Below are 27,846 nucleotides of genomic sequence, written 5' to 3' on the forward strand. Positions count from 1 at the left end.
TACCATTTAATGTCCCATTCTAAAGCTTACCGTATATAGAGTGGTATTGCTCACAGCAAAAAAAAACCTGTCTGAACTCCTGAACAAACTCCTGCAGTCTCCGTTAGGGAGGGATGAGGGAAGCTGCCTGTGTTTGTGTGGGCGGAGTCACTTCAGTCCTGTCACTTCCTCTTCATGAAGAGGACGCACGGAGGAACCACACGGAGGAACCACAACTTTATTTTGAATTGTATCCCAACCCACTAAAACAGTAGCAGGCACTACACCACACTGCAGTACACATTCTGTGCATTGGAGTGCGCTGCACATAAAAAATGGGTTTTGCACATTTGATAAATGGACTAATTTAGAACAATACATGCTATAATATGCAGTCTTAAAGGATATCTAAGGGCCAACTGTGCCCCATAAATGTCATTGTTAGGGAGGTTCCCTCTTAAACAGTCATCACAGATGTCTTTAATAAAAATAAAATAAAAATTTTGAATTTAGCTCAATTTTTCTCAATAGCTAGTAAGTCAAAAGCTCTAGAACAGGGGTGTCAAACTGAAATACACAGAGGGCCAAAATTAAAAACGTAGACAATGTTGCGGGCCAACCTTGAAATTTATTGAAAATGAGGACGTTTTTTTTCTCATTAGATATAAAATCTTTTCATATGGAAACAAAGGTTTTGCTTCACATTCAATTTGGAACAAGCCTATGTTAGAAAAAGAGGCATAAGAATTTTTTTGTGAGGGGGAGTGCTGGAAATGGCAAACGCGGCCATTGCGGAGCTAAATCTTATGAGTGGCCCGCCACTGGATCTCCCTCTTCATTAAAATAGTACTGCTACTAAAATTCCCGGCATTACTTGGTCTATAAAACAGTCCAATGTGGGGCCACGCATAGGCAGAGAGCTCGCTGGTCTATAGACGCAAGTGACGCTAATTTTATTAGCGGCGCAATTTCATATTTAGGATTCCTTTGGGGGCCAAAAAAAAGGACGTTGGGGGTCAGAGTTTGAAACTCCTGCTCTAGATCTTCCACAATCTACAGTTTAATAACAAATGTTATAAACAAATGTTTTCATGAAAACCATCTTAGACAGAAATTCCCCTCACTTTGGAACAATTGTTAAGGGAAATCTCCCTTAACAGGACATAGCAATATATTACTTCAATTTTTAACCATTTCCTGTTCTAAAAAAACAATTACACGTTACACATTCATTTAATACTGTAATTATAATTGTTATTGTTTACCATAAGCCCCCTTCCCCGCTCCCAGCAATTCTCCTAAATATCATACTAAAATCTTCATGGAAATATGCACTTTGTGGTCATTCACATGCCACTTTACTCTTGGAGAGTGAACATTCTATTGTCCCCCCAGGTTCTGAGGGTTCTTCTTCCATATTGACCATTGAAACCATTAGACCTAACATATAAATGAACAGAGATTATAACCTGCAAAGCCCAGCTAGAAGATCTGCCATAGAGAGTTTGTGTGACTATTAGCTTATGTACAATGATCCTTTAAAGATCAACACAAGCAGTATTGTCATTTATTCAGGTCATGGTATAGTAGTAGTACTTAGTCACACTGAAACAATACTCGTTTTTTTTTTTTTTTTTGGAAAAGCTATGCTTTCATGTTTGCCCTGTTTGCTCCAGTAACTTTACCCCAGGCAGCCATTACTACCATCAATATTAAAATGTCACCTGTTTAATAAAAACTTTATAATTTCTTTAAAGCTGCAAAAATCCAGTAGATTTATGTGTTGGCTTTTCTTGCTTGTGGACTACAGCAGACAGAGCTCTGTGTTCCAGTTTGCCCTAAGCTATGACCATTATAAGAGCTTTCTGTCTTGAGTTTGGCTTTTTCATTGAATTGACATTGTTGAGGAAGCAGCTGCAAGAAAACATTGCATGGTTCAAATGTACAGCAGGAGATCTTAATATTTAAGCTGATGTGTGATTGAGTTAATACAGAAATGAAAAAAACAGTAATAACTTATTAGGATCTATTCACAAAGCTAAAGCACCAGGTGGAATCATTTTTCTTAAATTACAGTTATTTAAAGCAAATTCCAAAGGTTCAGGTTAATGGGCATTCTAGTCAAACACTACATTGCCTTTGTGAATGGTGAATGCAGTGTTTGACCTGTATTGCCCGTAGTTTAAATGCATCTTACTGTAACATATTGTGTCCAACGAAACGAAAACAGTGAAAATCAAGTCAAAAAAATATCTTATCTGCCATGTGTACTGCTCAATGAAAATCAATGACATTATTCTCCCATTAATTGTGTTTTAGGTAATAGCCATGTCACACTTGCAATGTTGTTTCTGGTGATAACTTGCCAGTAATAAGATAACCATAGGTCAGGGAAACTACTAAGTGTCCTATTTACAACTGTGGGATATTCTGCAATGTTTCGATTAGTAAAGGAGTGATGTCTGACTTATTTAGCCAGCAGGGACACAATGCAGTGAAAAGATGAGATCTTTCATTGCACTTACACACTGATGTACCGTCTTTTCACTAAATAATTGTATACAACATTGTGAAAAATGGTGCAGTTACAAGTATTCTGGCATTCAGACTCGTTAATTAAGGTGTGAGGACCCTCTGGGCTCGTGGATTACTATTAAACAATATTAATGTAGCGCCAACGTATTACACAGCGTTGTACATTAAATAGGGGTTGCAATTGACGGACAGACAGAGACAATCACACAGCAGGAGATTACAGATAGATTAAAGCTAAACCCCACTGGCATTTATAAATGAGTATTGCTCAGCTCCTTCCCCCTGGATAATAAGGGTTACATTTCTGGTTAGAGTTAGCTGATCCTCATTTTATTCCTCACTCTCCTGACAGCTGCCATTCTTCTCCACTTTTAGTATTGTGGGTGCTCAAGTGCAATGCAGGACTGTTTCTCTGCCATTCCATGTGGGTGAGGGCATCTGAAGACCTGCTAAAGAGCAGTACCTTCCTAGGGCTGGCCATCCAGTGAAGAAAAAGATTGTGGCAGTGAAGAATAAAGGAAGTATTGATATCAGTGGTCGCCAACCTTTCGGACCTGACGGACCGCTAAATTCATAATTTTATTGTCAAGAAACTTCCCCCAGAGTGACATAATGATGGTAGAAGACTGGCTCAGACCTGCTTGCTAAACATCCTTGGGGGACAGTAGGGCGCAGGGCTGTGACTACGTGGGGTCAGGAGAAGACATTTTCTTCTGGACCACCAGTTGGTAACTGCTGATTTATTCACGCTGACTACAACATCCACTGTTACACCAAAAAATATTAATTCCTAACAGTGCTTTTTTCACCACTACTTTTCCTTCATACCAGGTTTAAAAATTGTCAGTATAAGAAAGTATAATTTGGATGAAAGGTTTAGTATAGTTTAACATTGGTAAAATGTAAAAAGCATATTTTGCCATTAGAGAAAAAAATGAGAGCCAACTATGAAGGATGCAATCTGCTGACATGTACACCGCCATCTGCTGGAAAATTAAGTTAACACAGCTACATATTTGTAATTAATACTTACAAAACGAGAGATACTGCGCCACCCAGTGACCATTTTAAATATTACACGTACTGCTGCGGGTAGAAGCCGTGAATATTATCAAGCATTTACATTTACCATAACCTAATATCTTTCTGAATATTTTCTGATAAACATGAACCATCTTTCTGATAATTATAAATTCCTAAAGAGCACTGCTCTGCATAGGAGGAGTTATACCACACGGGCTAAATTGAATACAAAGCAAAAAGAAAACTGAAGAAAGAACGTGTAACTTTTATACCGGAACCTTTTCTTCTTTCAAGTAAACGCCCGGGAGACGTATGTGACGGACAGGAAGTGACGCCTATTACAGGCGACGTATTTGGGGAAACATGGCGGCGCCCGGAAAGAAGAAAATAGTACAGCAAGAGGAGCTGCGGCGGCTGATGAAAGCAAAGCAGAAGGAGACAGCGAACAAGAAGAGAATCGAGTCCCCGCTAGCCAAATATCCTTACTGTCCTTTGTGTTTGGATGACATCCATGTCAGGTCCCTTTGTGCTGCTGAGTGCTAGAGGAGCTGTGTACTCATCAATTCCCACATTATAGATAATTATCACATGTATTATGACATATTTATTTATCACATATTATTACACTCCGCCATAGCATTGCCAGTGTTTGGTTTTCTTTTTAGAACGCCCTCCCCCCACCTTGTGTGTAAGAAGTTATTTCCATAGAAAGATGAATTTGTCATGATGAATTAGTGTAAATGTCACTGGTGTATGGCCTGGGTGTTTGGATACATTTAGATTTAATTTTTAGCTAGGATAAGGACAGAAAAATGGGGGCAGATGTTCTGTGACTACCCTCCAATTGTGAATTGTCCTACCGGGAAGGTTAGTGCTAGGTTAGTTTGCAGTTATACTTTGGAGCTAGACAGGGAGATTGGGGTTAGACACCAGGTGGTGGGGGTTGTGTGGTGGGCGTTGCAGGGTGTGGTTGGAGGGACTTGTGTGGTTAAGGTTAGGCAGCAGATAAGAATTCTTACATTAGACGTTAGAGGTGTGAACACAAGTTTACATTTACAATCTGCAGGTCAATGTTTCCAAGCAGAGGGACATATAAGATATTAATTTTTTTCCAATAAAAATCTTGCTTTTCCTTTTATCTACTTTTTTCGGGCAAAATATAGAGCTTCAATATGTAGAACAGAGTTTTTTCCAATGATGTAATAGCATGTAAAGTTCAGATCTGCAATATGTATTTAAAGTTGTGGACTTTTTGGCTTGTGTAGTGTTTTCCATGTGCCAGCCATTGTCTACTGACAAATGAATATATATATTCCTTAACCATGTGTTTTAAACGTACAACAGTCTTGGTCATTTGTCCTGTGCTTTATGTAATGTTCCAATTAAAAGTGAATTACTTTGGCAAGCACACATCCTTGGAAAACAACATAAAGAGGTGATGTAGTATTTTATTCTAACATGAATTTTGTTTGAAATGGGCACCATATAAATATATTAAATCTGAACTTTAGTCAGCACCTTAAAATATTTTCAAACTATACTCCCACTGTGTAGTGCCTCTTAAATGACTCTGACCTTTTACTGTGGAATCTTTTTTCTTATTCCCTGTGACATCATCATTACAGAGGCTGCAAAAGATCTCTCCTTGCCAAGTAGGAGGGGCCCTAAGTCTCTCCCAATATAAGTGACCAATCAGAAGCAGGGGATTTGACAGTCTTTTTCTCCCACAACTTAGCACAATACCCCTCCTTACCTGTATACATGGTTCTCATACTCTGCAAACAGCAAAAATCTTGTTGTGTGTTCTAATCCAAAATATTAGTGCAGGGCTGAGAATTGTTGACTGCGGACAAAACTGGTAGTCGTATAGCATGTTATTGCAAAAAATGTGCTTTTTGTCTGCATTACATGCAGGGTCTTAAAAGTGATAAAACATGCAAAAATGTGCATGTAAAAAATTTTATTTTACAATAAATAAAAAAAAAAATGAAATTTAATCCCTGAAGTCCTAAGTCCTACTCAAGCACTCTTACTCTTGGATTTCCATGACATAAATGCATTGTATTCTGTAGTCCAAAATAAAAACTATGAGGGCTCTTTGGGATGGCATAGAAGATCATTGTTGGGGGTTTTTATACATTTTATTGAATTTAAAATCCCTGATAATATGGATTCAATAGATCTTTAAAGGCTTTCTTCAAATTATATTTTATCTATTATGGTCTTTGGAAAAGACTGATGGTATGTCAAGTTCAGGTGCACTGCTAGCATTTAAGATAAAAACAAAAAACACCTAAGATGTCTTTATATATGCATCAGCATTATTTGTCTTTTTTTCTTAGAGTTCATCCTATTGTATACCAGACCAAAATAAATGATTTATTGATTTTTTTTTCAGCAAGTTGCAGAACTCAAAGGCACAAAAGTAAACTCCAGTAGTCCTTCTGTGTCTGCTCCGACCACACAAGCAATCAAACGAAAAGGGCCAAATGTAGAGGATCAGAATTTAAAGAGATTAAAAGGTAAAATTATTAATCTATTCAAGACACTTTACCATACACACATACACCTTCCCAAAATCTATGCTGAACCTGGTAATATGAATAAAATATATAATTGATTAACTTACCCTTTATACCAGTGTTTCTCAAACAGGCTTCCATGGAACCTTAGGGTTTCTGGGGGTTACTTTAGCAATGAGCTATTAGGTCAGTTTATCTGATGCCCTTGATCTTTTTGGCTATCTGTAAGGCTGACACTAATGAACTGTATACTATGGATATAATTATAGTAGGGGTTCCCCATGTTAAAAATGTTGATAAAGACTGTGTTATACAGTCTAATAGTAGATTGTATGCAGGGTATATTATAGTTTGAATTTCTGAAGCAATGGTATATTTTGTTTGGCTGGAGTCACAAATCAAAGATTACTTATCTTTATTTTTTAGTTTTATATGACCTAATATTTTACACAATGGTTTTATTTTATCTTTCTAAACTATTAGGGACATAGGGTTTTCACCTTCAGGTTATACCCATTGATTGGACACTTGCTAATGAAATAATTGCGGGCCAGCACTCTCCTACCACCAACCATCCTTATTTTTTTGCAGATGTATATCTTTTTCCATTTCTGTTCTGCAAGGTATACTTACTTAAACTATCAGAATTGTTTTGTCACTCTAGATTCCTACTGGCTGCAGAACCTAATTTCAATAATTGCGCATAATGGCAGGACTGACTCTTGACACGGGAGGGTCAGCCCTAATGTACTGGGTGACCCCAGCTCAAAATAAACTAGTAACTCTGGGTTTCCTTGTAGCACGCCTCTTCTCACATTGTTGATGTCTGCAGCCTAAACTCATATTGTCCTCTGCTCCCCTATGCCCTTATTGGAGTGTTCCTTAGCTCTTTCCGGTACAGCCTCCTCCTCAGCCATGTCAAGGAAGATATTTATTTTACAGTCGTGCATAACTTTATCACTGATTCTGAATGCAGAGGTCACAAGCACATTTCAAGGCATTCCCCCGCCCCCGGTTATTATCAGGGTAATAACCATTTCTATAGAGCATTCACCTATTTTCTAAGATCCAACCTGAAGTTGGTACAAGCTCAATAGATACTGGATTGTGGAATCTTTGTGTAAAAAGTTCCTGCTTCGTATGGTCCTTAAGGGACAATATTTCTTAATGTTGGTTTTTGAAGATACTGGAGGCAGGACTAACTATCTTAACAGAAGAAGACCAATGAAATGGCTTCCAAGTTGTTTGTTCACCTTTACAGACACCTTAAACGGCTTGCATATCTGATGCATGGTTGCAGTATGTCGTATCCTAGAAATACAAATGGTGTTTTGTTCCATGCTTACTTTGTAGTTCCTTCCCTCCAGTCTTTCTGTGTTGCCACACAGGGTACCAGATCTCAATTAAATCCTCTCCTTTCTAAGTTAAGGTGTAATTGGGGAAAAATGGTTTTAGGGGGTAAAACCCTCAAACCTGTTCACTTGTCTCAAACTCCATCTTGAATCTTAATGCTCTTTTTATTTATTTAGGTCCAAAACCAATGTGTAGCTGCACTTTTTAATATTTTTAGTGCACTGCTTTCTACAGTTTGCAGTGGGGCCTTTATACTACTAGTTCGTGACCTATCCCTTTGACCTCTTATTTGCACCCTTGGGGCACTGTCACACCTATGGTGGAAAATCATACAATTGGCTGCTCACAATTTTGATTGTCCAGATGTTACAGCCTCTTTATTCAAAAAGTCTTTCAACTCTCCATTTTTGCATGAGAGTCCTTTTTTTACCTAGCTCACCTCAGCCCATAACAACACAACATTCTGATGTAGTGGAGCAAAATCAGTCACGTCCTTGTACAGACTGATTTTTTTTAAATTTTAAAACCACATTATACCAGGCCTAATGACTTGGACATCCGGTTCTAGACTTAAGTGAGGTCCTTCTTTTCAATTTTGGAAGAACCTCCTGACTGATGCCAACCTCCTGGCTGGAAGGAGTCTTGGACAGTCCATTGTGCAAGGAAATTGGTCATCTGAGGAGTCTCGTCTCTATAGCACAGGGCCACCTTTTTGATAGGTTATCCATTCCAAGTTCAGTGAGACAGTATTCTCCCCAGAAATTTTTTTCAACCGGGTGGGGGGAAACTGTAGCTGGGTGGTAAAAAAGTGGGCGGGGCTAGATACTGCAAATTTGGAGCTCCTAGTTATTTATGCCGTAGGTATCCAGTAATCCCTGCTATTGTGTCAGTGTTCTACCTACCCTCTATACTTTGTTCCAACTTTCTAATGCCTGGCTTGTTAGAATGTACAATTTTTTTCCATTTCTTTGTAATATACCCCAACAGTCCAGTGCTGTGCATTTTAATCCAACTCCCTAGAATTCCATGTGTTAATAGTGTAATACCTTGTAGTAATGTAATATTGTGATCAATGTGGTTTAACAAATTAGGCTTAGTTCACATTGGCAGTAAAAAATGCCCCTCCAGAGTGACTACTTCTTGGCAACTGCTGGGCACCTCTGGGATTGGAAACCGGTGATAACTGCTGGGCCCCTGGGATTGGTAACCGGTGATAACTGCTGGGCCCCTGGGATTGGTAACCGGTGATAACTGCTGGGCCCCTGGGATTGGTAACCGGTGATAACAGCTGGGCACCTGGGATTGGTAACAGGTGGTAAGTGCTGGGCTTGTCAGGCCTGGCAGTTTTTCAAGCAGCTTTGGTTCCTGGCGAGAGGAATTTGAGGGGTAAACGCAGCAAATGCAACCTTACTGCCAATGTGAATTCCGCCTACCTTCAGATGTCACCTCCTAGCGCTATACCAGGGTAACACAAAGAGCATCATGTATGTGATCGCAGATGGGGGTAGGACAGACAACAGACAGGGTAGGACAAAAACGTTCTGTAAAATTTATCCACCCGCAGTATGATAGCTGTGTGTGTAAAGTCTTGCTTGTCATGTTCTGCAGCCTAACAACTCATTGCGTTCAATCCTTTAGATCTCCTAAATTGTTAGTTGTAGTTACCTAAAATTTTTCGGGTACACAGGGGACTCTCATAGCTACTAATAGACAACATTTCTTTTTTTAATTTCAAGAATTTCAAAAAATGAGGATCATGAGTTTAAAAACTTGTGGAAATTGGAAGATTTGGGTTGCTGTTTTGTAAGAAAGTGTACCTTTACCAAAATGGAAAATGCAATTTTAGGATCCCCGGGGCCACTTACATAGTAAGAAGCATTGGGGTGGCCCCCCTAAAAGCCCTTTCTGCTTCTGTTCTTTGAATCAATTTATCTGGAATGGGGAGGTGCAGAAAACTGAAAATGTAGATGCAAGTGGGGAAAGGATGTATAACCCCCTAAAATTTCATTAGCATGACATTAGAACATAAAAACCTCAGCCCATCAAACTGTCCGCTTCCCTACCTTGAACCCAAATTTCTCTAGAACAGAGAGATGCAGGTTAACAGAATTAAAGGGGCAAGTGGGGGACATTTGTGGCTAACATCCCCCAAACTTTCATCTCCATTGCATCAATACATAAAGTCTGCCCATCAAAACACGCTGCCCTGTTACACATGACTTACCCTACCAGTACCTAAACCCCAATTTCGTTTTGATGGGCAGAGTTTTTTATATTCTAATGATGCCATTGTGATAAAACTTTAGGGGGTGTTATCAAAAGATTTTCCCCACACATTTTAAGTTTCCAGAGAAATTGGGTTTCCAGTGTTAGAAATGGGCAGTAATGTGTAACGGCAGTGCGTTTGCCGTAGTAATAAAATTTTAGTGTGGGGGGGGGGGGTTTATCGAAAATTGCCCTCCCCCCGCACCTACGTTTTTGGTTTTGTACGCATCACCATTCTAGGGATATTGGGGTTCAAAGAAGAGAAGCAGATGGGTAACATAATATGACAGTTAAAGATTTGTGTGAGATAAGCATAACTTTAGGGGCCCTTCCCCCAATGCTTTCTATGTAAGTGGTCCCGGGGGTCCCCAATTTGCATTTTTGATTTAGGACACCAAGGCGCACTTGCTTTTAATACTGCAAACCCAATATTCTATTTTCACAAGATTTTACAATTCTAATCTCCATATCATGAAATTTGAAAAAGCTGGGGTGCTGAAATTGTGAATGGTGCTAACTATAAGTGTTTAGGTGTTCCCTGTGCACCCTGAAAATTACAAATCTTTATGACATACAGTTTAGGGGATATGAAGGTTTATACACAGAGCCGTAAGGCTGAGGAATGTGACATGCAGCATTTATACACACTGCTCTGATGACGTCATTACACACGCCCACTGGGCGGAGACATTGTTTGCACGATGTTACTCTTTTTTTCTCCCCAAAAGACTCGGCACAGCTATGAGAGGGGGAGGGACAGCCTGTGTCCCGATCACCTCATAACTGTGCTGTGCTCTTCTCACTCCGCCCGGCTCTAATCAGCTCTTATCAGCAGAGAATGGAGCGAGCAGGGCAGCCTCTCCGGTATCCGTTCAGAGTTGCTGAAAATGTGCCAGGTGGAATAATCACAGCAGGTGGGTGGCCCGCTCCCCAAAAATGGGCTGGGGAGAACTATGAGACAAAAGCACAGCAGTGGCATAAGTAAATCATGGAAGCTAACTTTGCCAAAAGTAGAATATATCCTGTACAGGGATGGACTTCATGGACCAGCCTTGTCTGCATTGTACATTCCGGGCTGAGACCATCACCAGACTTTCTGGCAGTACCTTGGACCTGGGGGAGTGATCCTTCCACCAGGAGGTGTTACTGGACCTGTTGCAGGTGAGGAATGCTGGATATGGGCCTCCTGCCATCTAACTCAACAAACTAGACTTGTTTGTCTCAAGGTATTGGGATCCTCTAGTGGAAGCAGTGGATGTTATTGGTGATCAATACACCCTGATTTGTTTTCTTCCTCCCTGAATCTCCCACTTTGCTTTGCAGAATGGTGTGAGATGGAGGGCATTGCATTGGTTCTCATTATCTTGGACTAGAGCAGTTTATATAGTATACTGGTCCAACAAAGTTCCTGGCAACTGCTACTGTGATAAGCACTACCAATTTCTTAGCATCTTCAGACTGCAGGACCATGGATTTTTAAAGCCCAAGTTTTGAAAGACCGGGACATCTCTAAAATGGTGACATTTTGTAACGATACTTAAGTAGTAAAGTGAAAAAAGAAAAGTGTATCCTTTGTTACTCCTAAACCTAAATGAGCAATTAACACTTCTGGTGCCAAAGGAAGCCCTGTTGTAAGACTATACTTTTGTTTGCTCTTGGAGTTGGGTTTTAAGGTTCGGGTTCTACTGTTAAGACATATTTTACTAGATCTGTGAGTGCCTTTGAACTTTCTGCCATCATCCGCTTCCCAGATTTGCAAAGCTGTCACCTTGTCTTCTGTTCCTACATTCTTTAGGTTCTTCCAGGTGGATGTTGAGGGTTTATTTATTGCTAGCTTATGACACCAGCATAAGATACTACAGATTACTCTTTGAGCTACATACAGTCCCCAGTCTCTGTTTTTTGGGGCCTGTTAATGTTTGTTTTTTGCCCACTCCTCAGTTGCTTTTTGACAGCATTCAAAGTCTGTGATGTCCCATAACTCATGGAGTACTTTTTCTTACTCTGATGTAAGAACCCCTCAATAATTTTTTTCCTCCAAAGCCAGAGAATCACTAAGGTGATAAAGCATATTGCAGTGCTTCAAAAATGTGTGGTATCCTTAAGTTTATTTAAGTGATTTCCGTCAGAGCGTTTCTTTACACACATTTATTAAATACATTTTTAATGTATTATTTTATAATATATAAGGTACACTGCAGGAGAAAAATTAACAAAAATCGCTTGTTTGTTTTTCTTAGACTCAGAGGAACAATCTTTGGCTCCAGCAACAGGATCTGCGTAAGTACACTGTTGTAACGTTGGAAAAAAAAAATAGTTACAGCACGGGAAAGTTTTTTCAGTTAATATATTTCTAATGAGACTTTTGACATGTGTTTGGGATCATTGTCTTGCTGGAAGGTCCTCCCTTGTCTCATCTTCAGCATCCTGGTAGATGGCAGTAGATTTTTTAATGTCCCGGTACATTTCCTCATTCATCATTCCTTCAATTATATGAAGTCTGCCAGTACCATATGCTGAAAAACAGCCTCACTCCATGATGATGTCACCTCAAAAATTCTCCACTGTTGGTATGGTGTATTTTGGTTAATGTGAAGGACTGTTTCACCTCCAAACATGGTGTGTGCAATCACATCCAGAGTTCAGTTTTGGTCTTGCCCGACCAGACTATATTTTTCCAGTATATCACTGGTTTGTCCAAATGTTGTGCAGCAAACTTTAAGACCAGTGGAGTCTTGCATGGTGAGCGTTTATAGAGGCCATGTCAGTTGAGTGGATTACTTAATATTTTCTTTGAAACAACTGTACTTGCTAATCCAGGTCTTTCTGAAGCTCCCCATGGGTGATCCTTGGCTCTTGGACAACTCTTCTTATTATTCTTTTGACTCTTTTGGTTTGAGGTGAAATTATGTTCTTTCCACTTCCAAATTATGTCCCCAAATAGTGTTCACTGAAACATTCAGAAGCTTAGAAATACATCTGTAACCAATGCCACAATTTGCAACAAGAAGGCTGTGTGAATGTCTTTGCTTTTACCCATCGTGAGATGCTTCCTGTGTGATGCCTTGGTAAAATGAGAAACCTTTTGTTAGGCCATTAGGACTGAACTGCAGTGATTGGGGACAGGATAGCTTTCTAAATATATATATATATATATATATATATATATATATATATATATATATATATATATATATATATATATATATATATGAGAGAATTTCCCACCGATCTGCCCGCCTGCACCGACGTCACCGGGAAACCCCGGAGAACATCTCTGCATTGCATAGCTGGAGATTGGAGGAGCAGGGCGTGTCCCCAGGACCTGCAGGGACCAGCAGGACGACGGGGGACGACAACGGAGCAAGGTAAGTGTTTTTTTTTTTTTTTTCTTTTTAAGTTAAAGCTACCCCCGAGTGTGACTCGGGATTACCGCTATTTGCAGGTAAAATCCACACCGAGTCACACGGGATTACCGCTAGGGGTTTAATTAACATAAATGTATCTAGAAATCACATAAAACATTAAATTATTAAAATGTTACATCCTTACAATAATTTGGGCTACCTAACTGTAAGGAATATCCTATAGCAGGGTAGGAACACACCACATTGTATGCAGTTTTCAACTCAATGAAAAATATTGCACCTGATTATGGAAAAATTAAAAAAAAAAAAAAAAGTATATATGTTTATACCTAATCCCTTATGTTATAAATGCATACCAAAGGTTACACCTTCTTGTTGCATACACCCAGTTGTATGACAATTTTGCTTTTACAGCTGTCTAAATGAAAACTTTGAGCTCTGTTTTTACATCCTAGACTTCCACCTGGGTTTTTCGAAACAACAGATCAACCAACCCATAAACCAACTACAGCTAATGTTACAAGTCTTCGGTTGTTGGCAGGGGACTATGATGATGATGATGATGATAAAGAGGAAACCAGCTCAGCAGCACCATCCTCCTCCATACAGAAATCCACAGAAATACCATTACCTCCACCAGCAACCGATGATGGCCTTCCACCAGGTATTTACTTGAGTAATGGTTTTATCCTCTTGTTTGGCTTCAAGCCCTACTCCAAAGAAGGCAATTGTTTCCAAAGGCTGCAATGTTAATTACTAAAAAGCCTGAAATAGCTGTATGCAGTTTTTAATAAATGGCTCTATGATGATGGGCTATAATTGTACTATATATAATTTACCTAAATTACAAGTTTATGATTGGTCAAAGTGAGAGCTGATACGTTTCAAATTATATTGCTGATGCAGGGTTGCATCTGGTTTATGTATACAAACACTACCATCTTGTAACATCAATTAGCTCCAACAAGGTGGAAAAAATCCTCCCTGATCTTGTGAGGCAGTCGAATGGTTCCTGGTTCAACAGTCTCAGTTGGCAATATTATTATATTTTTAATACTATATAATAATTAATATATATAATATTATAAAATTTTCATATATAAAAATATTAATCAAACATTTACCGTTGTTTTTCCTGTTTCTGTTCATTGATTCAAATTTTGCCTGCATGGCTTTTTGTATACTAAAACACTTTCTACTCTCTAGTCCTGGTATACCGAGGAAAAGGCTTATACCACATCAACTTCAAATTTTTACACTTCTTGAATTTCTAAAAATACATGTAGTTATGTGTTATTATTACAGAGCTGCAATAATGCATGTCTTTTATATCTACTAACTATTCCTTTTCTTGTAGATTTCTTTGATAATAAAACACCTGTGGTTTCCCATTCTGGGTCCATTTTAAAGGCTGACATTCAAGAAAAACCTGTAGAAAGGTAAACGTTTTATTAGCATATGCTTGTGCTTCTAATGCTGTCCTGCAAAAAACATTATGCCAATTACTAGTTATCCATGTAAAATTCAGTCAAATATGTAAATTCAAAAACATGGTGGGTGCGGGTGTCATGCAGCTGAAAAAAATGCATTAATAATTGAAAGATAAAGTTCATGACATCTTGTCTGTAACAGTGCAAAAAAAAATCAGTAATGCATATGTTGACACTAAGAGCTACTGTACTAATCAAATAATAAAAGCTAAAATGGTGCTGCAGAATATAAAGCACTCTGCTCATCTCTCATCACATAAAGGTGGTTTCCTCGGTTGTTGTAGGTGAGTATTTAGGAAGGAATTACAATGTATCTTGGAGGCCAAAGCTTTTAGATCTCAATTGCAGTGTGCATGCAATAAAGCATAAGCAATATGACTAGTAAAGACAGGGTGTCTGCATTACTTGTAGAGGTACATAGTCACGCTAAAAAAAAAGACAAAAGACTGTCAAATTAACCAATACACTAAACATGGTTCAATTTTGCTGCAACAAGGGAAAAAATCCTCCCTGATCTTGTGAGGCAATCGATGGTCCTTGGGTCAACAGTCTCAGGTGCCATTTATTTAGAGCCCTAATACCCAATTATATTCTGTGCTTCTAGAAAAGCATCCAGCTTTTTCCTAAAGCAATCTAAAGTAGTTGCTGAAACTACTTCCTGAGGTAGCCGGTTCCACATTTTCACAGATCTTACAGTGAAGAATCCCTTCCTTATCCGGAGCTTAAACTTCTTCTCCTCCAGATGCAAAGAGTGCCCTCTTGTTCTTTGTAATGATCTCAAAGTGAATAATTGGGAAGCGAGTTACCTATATGAACCATTTATCTATTTATACAGGGTGATCATATCCCCCCTTAAATGTCTCTTCTCAAGGGAGAATAGATTCAGTTCAGCTAATCTCTCCTCATAGCTGATCTCCTCCATTCCTTTTATTAGTTTAGTTGTCCTTCTCTGCACTCTCTCCAATTCCTCAGTGTTCTTTTTGTGAACTGGTGCCCAAAACTGGACTGCATATTCCAGATGAGGATGTAACGAAACATGTATTTTGTACATGTTGACGTTTTGTTTTCCAGTGGGTTTCTAAGATACCTGAACATAATTGTCTTAGCCTGTTTGGGTTATGGATATGTGACAGGTGGTTGCATACATTTTTTCCCCCAACGTTTTGTTAAATATATGGATTAGTGAAGGCTGGTTGGTGCAAAATATATAGGCTTTATTAAAGTTTAACCTGACGCAAAATGTGTCTTTTTAGTGTTGAATAGAGCAGGAAAGAGTAAACTCTTCCCCAGAGCAATAAACCTCAAACAGAATTATCCACAGATGCTTTTAGCCGGATGCACTTTTCAGTACAGAGGCCGCCAACAGCTTCTTCCCACCCAGCTTAAATAATTTCTGTGGAGAATATTGCTTACGACAGATATATACTCATCTAAATTAAAGAGTTATATGATGTCACAAGCTTAGTCCCCAAAGCCAACATTTTCCTCAACTCTTCTTGACCATAGTGGGAAGAATGAACTTCTACATGTAATTCTAAAATTGTACACCATACATAGTAAAGAGAATTGTAACTGCTTTCGTGTCCCGCGGCGTCCCAGTATCTGTCTTCAGGCCAAGGGCAGGGGGAGCACCTGGCGCTGACATCTTCTCTTCTTCCTCCATCACCCAATCTCGCATTGCACAGGCACGAAAACGGGTGACGTAGATTGGGATAAAATTTGACAATCTCACATGTGCATGCGTGAGATCAGCAATTTTTTTTTCTATTGATGACAGGTCTCGGGCATGCGCAGAAGGAGCAGCCAAGAGCCTCCCTGGATGCGTCACGTAGGTATGCCGGGAGGCTCTGCGCTCCCAATAATTCTTGATCGCCGAGGCGATCAAGATTTAAAGGGGTGGTGCTGCGCCAATTTTTTTTTACCCTTCTATGTAAGGTAAAAATTCAGAGTTTAGGTACGCTTTAAATGGTTCAATAAAGTCCCACTTTAACCACTCTGTTCAATGTTAAATCAAACCTTTGGCTGGTGTTTAGCTTTGATAATTTCCCACTCTAATTTTATCTTTATTGCTTAGTATTCATTTTTCAAAAAATAAATTTACACACATTTTTATTAAACATTTAAAAAAAATGAAAAGTGCATTTAACAAAGGTTTATTAGAGAAATGTATAATGTGTTTTTGTGTCTTCTGGTCTGCTAAGGTTAGTTTTGTTTCTTTTTTCCTACTGTATGCTCACAATTCACATATATATATTACGTACAATATATATTTAAAGTGTTTGTGAATATGCAATACAATACATTCTTCTGGCCTGAGTACTCTGTTATCAGCTCAGTTAAACTATTTCTTAAGTTTGTTTTATATTGTACAATGCTTTCCAGGAGGGGCTGTGATGTTTTTTAGTGACTTTCTATAATGCATAGTTGCAATATACTCTGCTTGTAACAATGTCTGAGAAGCAATGAAACTATGAGTAAAGTGTATGAGCTCCCAGCACGTTACTGATCTACTTCTGAGATCTCCTGTAGTGTCTCCATATGTCTGTTCAGTTTCACTGTACAATTTTACAGGGGAGAAAAACAAGGGCAGCATTTTCTTATATCATTAGGCTTGTTCATAAACTTTAAAAGAAAGAAAGCTCCCCACAAAACAGGAGAATGGGGCTGTTGCGATGTATTCTTTGTTGTATTTTTCCTAGAGAATGAAAGATGAAACCTCGTTGATCATTTAGACAAGTTCTTAACTTTTTGTTTTGGAGATATTTCCTTTCTTGTTTGTATAAATCAACCTTAACAATCCCTTCCCCAAAAACTATAAGCTCACTTTTTTTTCATTTCAAATTGGACATTGTGTCAACATGTTTATTAGTTGGACCTCCACTCCTGCATGTAAAAGTAACGCCTAAAAAAATTGAAAGAAATATTCGGGAATATATTCTCCAGAAGATGAGATCCTTCAGAAGATGCTCAGCCGTAGTGGAGCATTGTCTTTAGATAATCAAGATTTAGCGTCCTCCTAGGTGATACTACTTGCTAAAATGTTGGCAGGTCAAACACTTCTGGGAATATTCACTACTGATCCTGGTGTCTTCCATTGGGCGGTTATGACTCTTACTGTGATTTAGTAGACTCTCAAAGTCTGGGATAAGCAACAAAGTGATATCTATGTCAATACTCATTTTCTGATTTGTTTAGGAATTTTACCTTAATCTGTTGTTTAGGTAGTTGTAACCTTAATCTGATGCTAGTAAAAATAATTGAGGTGTATACCAAGCAAGATTGGATTTAATGAAGCGTGACTCTGTTCTGTCTGCAGAATCTAATTTTCCCATTAGCTGGGTTGGTTGAGCAATGCAGGCTGATTGTTGAAAAATTTTGTTCATTTGCTAAATACATTTTATAAAAAGCCATTGTCTGAATAATTTTTATTGAAGACTTAAAATCATTCACTACTTACTGTATGAAATTTCCTTTTTTAAGTCAGAATATCAGTATGCAGTTTAACAGCTACATCAGGGTCACTTAAAGCCCAAGTAAACTTTCAGTTTAAATGTTTAAATACCTTATTTCAAATCAAAAGGTGTTCCATGTCTTTAGAGGTCATTTTTTAAAGGACTGTAGAAAACCCTTTCTATGCTTTTGTTGTTGAACCCTTTATCTTTGTGGCTAAAAAGCGATTTGTTCAGAGGTCCCCTCTTGAGTCAGACCTATAGTTCTGCAATCAACCATGCTGATAGTTCATTAATAAGCAACATTAAGGTCCCCAATTGTAGCTCCATCCCTAATAAACAAAACATTGGACCAAAAAACCCTAACCACCTGAGCGTTACACTGATGTCTAGATTTCTGTACCAAAAGTGATCCACTGTTTTTCATGAAATTTTTTTTAAAATTGTAGACCTGTAACTTACAGAAATATGTCCGAACAGGGGTTCTAGTAGATAATATGAATATAAAAAATGTTTGAAACACACAAAAGCCGGTCGGCTTTTTTTTTCTCCGCTGACCGGCTTCTTGTGTTAGAAGCACCCGACGCTGGACGGAGAGCGACGTGGGACGATCAGCGGGACCTTGGCCGGCGGAACGTGGGATGCTGGCCGGCGGAACACGGACCCGACGCTGGAATACGGACCCGACGCTGGATGAGCACAGGTAAGTGGGATTTAAAGGTAAGTCGAAAAAATACGGGCTTATCCCAAATAGCATTTTTTTTTAAGACGAAAAATTACGGGGTTAGCGGTTAGGGGGTTAAGGGGACTTTTCAGGTACAAACAATAAAATAATTTTTTATTTATTCCATTAAACATACACTAAACAAACGACATATACAGTAGTGACCAAATGTACTTAATTAAAATCTGACGTGTTCCTCAAGTGATGTCACCGGAACATATTCTGCACATGTGTGCCGGGAATGACGTCACATGACACGCCCATATTCTGCTTATTTTAGACTCTGGCAGTACAATGCCATAAAAGGAGGAGGCTATGAAGTGACAGGCATGTGGCCTGTCTTTAGGCAAAACATCTAATCCATTTTTAACACTTTAATTTATACAATGAGGAGGAGTACACTGGAGGTTTCTTGAGAATATCCAGCATGATATATTTAGTGAGTACTTAAATGGGTAGACTAGGGTAGTCCTTTATAATTGGACTTTGACTTTATGTAAGCCCTTTGGTTTAAATGGTTTGCAACTTCTATTGATTAAGCTTGTCTTATGTAAGTGTTGAAGGACCTTATTAATATATTGATTAAAGGATCAACTTTAAGACTAGGCTGCTTTATTCCAGTGTTTAGGAACCTCCAGTGTTTAAAAAACATCCTACTATTTAGCATTGTTGTTCCCAAGTGACCACACACGGGATAAATATTGTTGAATAATGTAAGTTGTTACTATGTATTGTTTTTAGTGGTGTTTTTACAATTTTATTATATGAACTGTTTGTGAGAAACGCGTCAATTTTTAATCATTACTGTCAATTTAGTCACTGCTGTAAATGTCATTTTTTTATTGTATGTTTGATTTTTTTGTTTGTTCCTGCAAATCCCATTAAGGTTTTTTGATCTAGGGCGCATTGTTCCACTAGAGAGCGTTGTGTAGGGGGTATTGGGCCAATGCAGATAGACCGCTGCTTCCACAGAGAGCAAGGGTCCTTCTCTGCAGCATGCTGAGAGGACATAAGTGTTTCTGCTCAGACTGTGCTGATTTTACAAAAAAATAATTATCTTTCTGACCTCATCTAGCTGCAAAATTGGACTGCATCCCTGAACAGAAGCTAAGGTTTGTCCACATTGAAAATATACTCTGGGGTTATGCAGACACAAAGCAGAAAACATCATAAAAGAAGAACATGTGCAAATTAATTATTATTTTCATAATAACCTTTGTCTAGAGGTAGCTGGCTTTTTTTTGTAAAAGTAGGATTTCTATTTAGTTATTATTCATTGTTTTAAATCTTAACATATATATTCCAATGCAGGAAAGAGAATACAGCTGAAGCCTTACCTGAGGGATTCTTTGATGACCCAGAAGTTGATGCAAAGGCAAGTGTTTCTCCTTTCTCCTCCATGCAGTGCTACTTCAAGTGCCATGATGGGACCATTAACACATTTAGAACAAAAATGGTCCATTTCATTTTAATTGTTAGTGGCTCCCCTGGCAGTGTTCCTCACATACAGAACATATGGAGCCTATCACGAGCCATATCTTTTCTGATTAAGGATGCTGCAGTAGGGTACATTCTAAACCCAATGTCTTTTTAAAAGAACAAGTAAATGTGATGGATACTTTGAACAATGTATTGTCACTACATACAATACACACAAATCGCTGTATTATGTTAGGGATTTGCTTCATGGACCAATGCATTTCCTAAAGTTTAATTAAATTACTAAAATGCTAATTGAATTACTAAAATGTCTTCTGCCATTTTGTCAATTAAATTGCTCTTATTTGCTGTTAGGTAACAAATTACCATGTATTATAATGAGCCACAATGTTTACAATACAATTTTTATTATAGACTACAAAATGAAACTGAAATCCAGCAAGTAAATATACCTTCTGCCTTCACAGTACTAAATCTTTCCGAAATTTGCACGTCAGTCTAAAAACCTGTTCTAAGAATTCTATAGGCACAGGTTCATTTGCAGCAACAGTAACTGTTAAAACACACACTAGTCATTTTAATAAAAAGTTTGTTTCTTTTATGTATTTATTTTTTTCTATAGATGAAAAAAGTCAATAAGCAATATGTCTGTAGACTATAATAAAAATAGTTTGCTCTCTTCACACAAACACACATATGTAATTCTTATCAGTAATACCTTCCATTTATGTGTATGTTTCTTGTATTATTACAAATGTAGTCTGTCATTTTGATGCAGAATTCTGCTGACTGATTGTATTTCTTGTGAAGGTGAGAAAAGTAGATGCTCCTAAAGATCACATGGCTAAAGAGTGGGAAGAGTTTCAGAAAGAAATACGTCAAGTTAATACTGTAAGTATTTGTTATCTTTTTATTGACATTTTACAGAAATATGCAGACTTACAAATATGTTTGGCAGCAGGTTTGTCACCAAAATAATTTTCCTTACAAAACCTTTATAAAATGGTCACAAATGTGGGCATTTAAACTGAGCCTATAATCATATTATTAACAAACAGGCTTAGATGGTAGGAGTGAGCAGTGCTGAGCTCATTGTCTGCAGGAAGAGCCCCTCTGTATCTACCAATTGTTTATATATTAAGCCCTAAATATTTTCCTATATGCCCTGTTTGAAATGCCTAGAGTGGTTGCAGGTTTTACACAATTAGTATAACCGCTCATCTGTTAGATGAATAAAAAAAAACTGCTGCATAACACATTCTCCTCTAGTCCAAGAATATGATGAGCATAATGTGTATGGTTCTCTTCTGAAAGGTTGCTTTTATTTTTTTCCACAAATTAAACCACTGAAAGAGCTTAAGTGTGCCTTTACTCATTACTAAATTTTCTCTACGAATCTTGATCATAATAAGGCATATTTTGTATTTATTTCTATAAAGAAAACAGCTAAAATTAGCGCCTGTAATATTATCACCAGGCATGGGTCATAGAAGCTCATTTCGTATTGATGTAGCCATGCCCCCACAATTCTCTCTTCCTTCAAGAACCATTTTCCTATGCACTGTATATGGACAGGTCCTAAAGAAGTAAATAGAGTGTTGAGGTTGGCAGTGCCACTTGTGATTATATTGTAGCGAAGGGCCAGGTAGTTTTTTGCAGAGTTTCTAATGGCTTATAAATTAGGGTAAATGTTTTCCAGAGGTAAACTGAATGTCATTTTTTTAAGGACAACTCATTCAGAAATTATTTGAGCCTCTGTAAGGGAATATATAATCAGTTACATGCCATATCATTTATTATATAGTCTGTTACATAGTGTGCATGTTCACACACAAAGGTACTCAAATTCAACTTATTCATGGGTGGCTTATGTATTTCATAAACATATCCAATAATTTATGTTCCCAAGAATTTCATTTTCATGTGTTCTTTGTCATTTTTCATTTTTGGTTTATGTGAAGGTGTGCTATGTAATTAATTTCTAATACATTTTTACATTTAAGCTACATTTTCATTGCAATATTTTATGTTAAAGGTTTCTGAAGCAATTGTGGCTGGAGAGGACGAGGAAGGACGACTGGATCGGCAGATTGAAGAAATTGATGAACAGATGTATGCAGATTTGGTTTGGTTTTTTAGAGTTAAACTTTTTTCTCTCCCATAGTTTTAAACTTTGTGATTTATTGTCTGCAGAAGTGGAACTTCTTGAACAGCCTATTGACCTCATATCACCCATGTTGCAGTTGGGTTCATTGAAAGCTGCAATTAACTAAGGTCTCACTTGACAGGTTTCTTGTTAGAGCTTTTTCAGACAATCATACAGACAAATTAATTTCACTGTCATCTCTCTGGGCCAAGTGTTACTTAATTAAACACTAAGGTGGACTTTATTTTCACAAAACCTGTTTTAAATGTAGCCAAATACTTTCACAAAGTCTGTCTACTCAAATGCACAAGTCTTGAATTCAGATGATTTGGGGATCTCCATACAGAATTAACTACAGTGGTGTGAACATTCCTCATATCCTTAAAGTGTGTGTGTGTGGGTGGAAAGATGTTTTAATTTCAGGTAGCAGCATTAATGTTGTGGTGTGTGATTATTTATAAACATGCACATAATGAATCCTTGGTGAAGTTTCACAAGAGGAGATACAGAAGTCAGCACAGAATAGGAGTGGTGCTATATTTATTGAATTATTTGTTTTAATTTCCAAAGTAGATATGAACCCTAAGTAGTTGATATTTGGATTGCCAAAGCAGTGTGTTTTAAAAGCAGTTGCCATGTTTTTTATTTTTTATTTTTTTTATAAAATGCTCTCCTCCCGTCTTTTTCAGCTGCTGCTGCAAATAGTTGCTTAGGACCAGAGTGACTATCAGACCATGCATGTGCAATTTCTATCAGCACAGCCCCTTGTAGCATTCATTAGACAAGTATGAAAAAATTAGAGCGTAAATTGGAGACTGCTGTATCACTGTATAACAGAAAGGGCCTGAACATCCAAATATACATATTAGGGACTATCCTAAATATGTAGTGCATGCATGGAAATTTAACACACAGTGTATACTTTGTGCCTATACAGGGCAAATCACCAAGGTAACTTTAATGTTTACTGTATGTACTTACCTTCCTTTTGTTTTCTTTACTTCTCCATTCATCTGCTATAGGTAAGAGAATACAGCCCGGTGTACGCTAACATTTTTTATATTTTACTCAAAGCAACAAAGTCAACATTGTTTTGTTACATCTATATCAGAACTGTTACATGTCTTTCACATGTTTGATATAACATAACAAAGCAAACTTCAAAAAAATACAAAAATGCAAAACCATATATAAAAACTTTAACTTGGATGTTCGGAACTACCAATGCAGATGACAGTAGTACTGCTACAGATGAGGCGTCTCGCAGAACAAGGTCTTCTCCATCCGATCAGGGTAATTGGCAAGTTGATTAACAAAGATGAAGAAAAATCAATTATCTTTCTATAAGCTCTGGGACTTTTTAAGCCACCACACTGAAAACCCAACCTTTTTATGACTTTGTATACTGAGGGTTTTTGTCATATAATCGGCCAACCATTTCAGTGTTTTCCCCAGAAATTTTTTTCAGCGGGGTGGGGGGAAAATGTAGCCGGGTGGTAAAAAAAAGAGGGGGGCTAGACAACAATTTGGAGTTCCTAGTTATTTATGCCATAGGTATCCAGTAACCCCTGCTCTTGTGTCAGCGTTCTACCTGTCCCCTATACTTTGTTCTAACTTTCTAATACCTGGCTTGTTAGAATTTTCAATTTTTCCATTTTCTTTGTATTATGCCCCAACAGTCCAGTGCTGTGTATTTTAATCCAACTCTCTAGAGTTCCATGTTTTAATAGTGTAATCCCTTGTAGTAGTGTAATATTGTGATCAATGTGGCTTAAAAAAAATGCCTCTCCTGAGTGACTACTTCTTGGCAACTGCTAGGCACCTGGGATTGGTACTAGACGGTAAGTGCTGGGCACCTGGAATTGGTAACTGGTAATAACTCCTAGGCACCTGGGATTGGTAACCGGTGATAACTGCTGGGCACCTTGGATTAGTAACAGGCGGTAAGTGCTGGGCTTTTCAGGCCTAGCAGTTTTTCAACCAGCAGTGTTTCCTGGCGAGAGGAAAGTGAGGGGTAAATGCAGCAAATGCAACCTTACTGCCAATGTGAATTCAGCCTACCTTCAGATGTCACCTTCTAGCGCTATACCTAGGTAACACAAAGAGAATCATGCATGTGATCGCAGATGGGGGCAGGACAAGCCAGTGCCCTCCTCCCATCACTGCCAAAAACAAAAACTTCCTGTGAAATTTATCCACCCGCAGTGTGATAGCTGTGTGTGTAAAGTCTGTTTGTCAGATTCTGCAGCCTAACAACTCATTGTGTTCAATCCTTTAGATCCCCTAAATTGTTGGTTGTAAGTGAAGATTTGGGTTTGCTGTTTTTTAGGAAAGTGCACCTAGGACCCCAAAATAGAAAATGCAAATTAAGGACCCCCGAGCCACTTACATAGCATTTTTCCAAAAGACTTGGCACAGCTATGAGAGGGGGAGGGGCAGTCTGTGTTGCGATCTCTTCATAGCTTGTACTGTGCTCTTCTCACTCCGCCCGACTCTAATCAGCTATCAGCGGAGAACGGAGCGAGCAGAGCAGCCTCTCCGGTGTCCATTCAGAGCTGCTGAAAAATGTGCTGGGCCGAATATTCATAGCAAGTGGGCGGCCCGCCCCCCAAAAACAGGTTGGGGAGAACTATGCATTTGGCCTCATGATAAGTAAAATTGACCAAAATTATATTCAGCAAGCTATTTAGGAAGGTACACTTTAAAGCCTCTAATCTTCCTAATAAAGTAGCAATGCATTACCAAGAGGGAGACACTAAGGTATTATGTGCCCAGTCTCATGGTTGGTGCAGACAGCCGACAGGTTACATTTCTAGGAAGATTAGAGGCTTTTAAGTGTACCTTCCAAGCAAGTGTGTTTTGGCTTTTTTGTTTTTTTTTTGGCGTTTGCTGTATATATGGTATATCAAACATATGAAAGTCATGTAACTGTTCTGATATGGATGTACAAAAATGTTGTTGCTTTTAGTAAAAATGTTTTTATGGAGAATTACTCAAAAAAAACATTTTTAATGTTTTATTGATGTAGATATTTCTACATATTTTAGATGTTTTATTTATTGTAGACTGTATTTTGGGTATATGCTACATCATTGAACTGTACCAAGCATTATTCTGTCATATGGTGTAAGCTACATGGGCAAAGCACGGGCTTGCATTAGGTGAATAGTTTGGTAGAAACCATACAGCTGTGACACATTTATAAATGACTTATAAAAATGACCTTTCTGAGCTCTTCAGAAAACTAATTGGCTCACCTGGAACAGGTATGCAGATAAGTAGGGTCAGAGCACCTAGGCTGTATACATATTCCAGGCAAGCAAATTAGAAATCATGATAGTCTGATGATGATCAACAAAATAAGCACAGAAGCCACAACAAGGCAGTCAAGAAGTCGGCATCCCTCTTCTGTCTCGGCTGGTGTGCTTTAAGTCTAAGGTGACCAAAGAAGCCATGTGTGATTATTATATACAAAAGCTGGAAGAGGACCCACCTGACCCTCCTGTAATCATCTTTGTGGTTCTTTGTGCCATTCCTGGCAGTGCATTGCTCTAGGTCGCAGTTTAACCTTTGGTAGCTATTTCTACTTTACCAGAATGTGAACAGAAGGCATATATAACGTCCATTTTTTAAAGATCACCTTTATGCACAACCATTAGATCTGCATTAAATGTAAATGTTGCCTTCCCCTGGCTGTGCTTTGTGAGGACTGTGTAGAACTCCCATCAATTCAGAAATACATCTTTGTAAGATAGCTAAACTGTATTATAATATAAACATATATATATTAGTATAGTATAATATATTAGTTTTTCATTGTACTTGGGATTTCTGTTTTAAAGGACTCTAGTTTACAATGAAATAAGTTTTTGTTTCCAGAGTGTAAATTGATAGAATTGGATCGTTGTACACATTTTTTCTTTTTGCTCTATCTTGCAGTGAATGTTACCGGCGAATTGAACATTTAAGAAACCGCAAAGATGATCTGAATGAGACGCTAAAGGAAGTTATGAAATCAAAAGCTAGTAAAGCAAAAGATGATGCTGAAAGTGATGAAGACGAGATGTTACCATTAATGTTTGGTCAGAACTGGAGAGAAAAAGAAGCTTTTCTATAGCTTATAGGCTTGGGTACAATTGTTTCCTTCTGATGAAAGGCCCTTACAAGTACTGCTTTACTGGTTTTTCCCTCCTAGTAAGATCAGATATTCCTATGCAAGAATCCAAGATTCCTAAAGTGTATAATTTTTTTCAGGAAAATACCAAGCATAAAAGCATATGAAATGGAACAGAGTGCTTTAGTAAATTCATGTTTTTAGTAAGCTCTCTGTGTCATCTCGCACTTTTTTTTTTTTTTTTTAATACATCGCTCATATGTTTAGTGTCAGCTGCTACCCCAAACAAATTTGGTGAGAGACACCTTGTAAATGAATAGGCCGCATACTTATCAGTGCAGAAGGTGGTGAGGTACTTTTTTGATTGCTTCATTTGCTCATCATTGCTTCATCCTATTACTTAGGATGTGCTGGATATGTGTCCCCTGCTGGCGCCTGTGTTTCCTTCTGCTTACCCCTACGCCACTACTGTGTTGTGTAGTAACATAGAGGTCAACAGGAGGAACCATAGCAGCAGCGGATACACTATGCAACACACCCAGAAATAGCAGGAGAACCTGGAACTCATTATTAGAGCAAAATTTCCTTCACTGCTCACTGGACAGAAAGTATTATCATATTTTACGGGTTGTCTACAGGGTCACTGTCATTATATGTACTTTGTTTTTGCCAACAATATTTTGTAACATTTTGTACAGTTATAGACTTTGAAGCTATAAAAATATGTAATTGTGTGTTTAATTGTGTAACAATTAATGATTTCTGATTGAGTGTTCATAAAAAGTTTGTGAAAATTTTGAAGACCTAAATGAATTTTTTTTTAAATTATTTTTCTTTAGTTGTGTTAAATGTAAGATTAATTTAGGATTGTCTGTCACATGTCCTTTCCCCATCTAGGGTATTGTGCAGTCCTTGTTAATGACCTAAAGATGCTTAATTCAGTTTAAATAATTTTATTGACCCTCAGTCCAGTAGTACTATAGCCCAAGTTAAAAATTGATGTTTCCTCAGGAGCTCACAAGAAATGGGTTATTTCGAAGCATCTGTTGATACAGAAGTAGTACTGTGGGGGACATTTTTTTTTTTGTTTTATTCCCCCTCGTGTAATTAGAGCTTATTTACTTAGAGAGCAGAACTTTTACATTGCTAAGTGAAGCTCCTAATAAAACATTTTTTTGCTAGTTTTGCACAGTTCGGGAGTTTGAACATCAGATTTTTAATAATGCCTGTATTTGAGATTGAAGCTGGATAAAATCACACTTTATGGATTATAGGTATATCATGGAAGATAAATCCCTTTTACTTCTTTTCCAGTGACCGCAGGAATGATAGTATGGGCAGATCTTTACTACATTAAAGCAGGCAACAATAACAAACCTTTTCATTTACTTTCCTAAAGTAAGTGGGGTTCCTCCTTAAGGAAGGGAACAAAATATGG

At 38.0% G+C, this 27,846-nt stretch overlaps 1 protein-coding gene across 1 annotated transcript; it reads left to right on the plus strand.

The window, feature by feature from the left end:
- Positions 1-3,875: 3,875 nt before the first annotated feature.
- Positions 3,876-27,217, plus strand: ZNF830 (zinc finger protein 830). Its single transcript, XM_072411898.1, has 10 exons — positions 3,876-4,013; positions 4,873-4,972; positions 5,936-6,059; positions 11,918-11,957; positions 13,501-13,709; positions 14,403-14,484; positions 20,020-20,083; positions 20,959-21,039; positions 22,184-22,260; positions 26,234-27,217. Exons 1-10 carry the CDS (start codon positions 3,901-3,903, stop codon positions 26,409-26,411), a joined length of 1,068 nt encoding a protein of 355 aa, XP_072267999.1. The 5' UTR covers positions 3,876-3,900; the 3' UTR covers positions 26,412-27,217.
- Positions 27,218-27,846: the final 629 nt, after the last annotated feature.

This window comes from Pyxicephalus adspersus, chromosome 5 (genome assembly GCF_032062135.1).
Source record: "Pyxicephalus adspersus chromosome 5, UCB_Pads_2.0, whole genome shotgun sequence".
Lineage (NCBI taxonomy): Eukaryota > Metazoa > Chordata > Amphibia > Anura > Pyxicephalidae > Pyxicephalus > Pyxicephalus adspersus.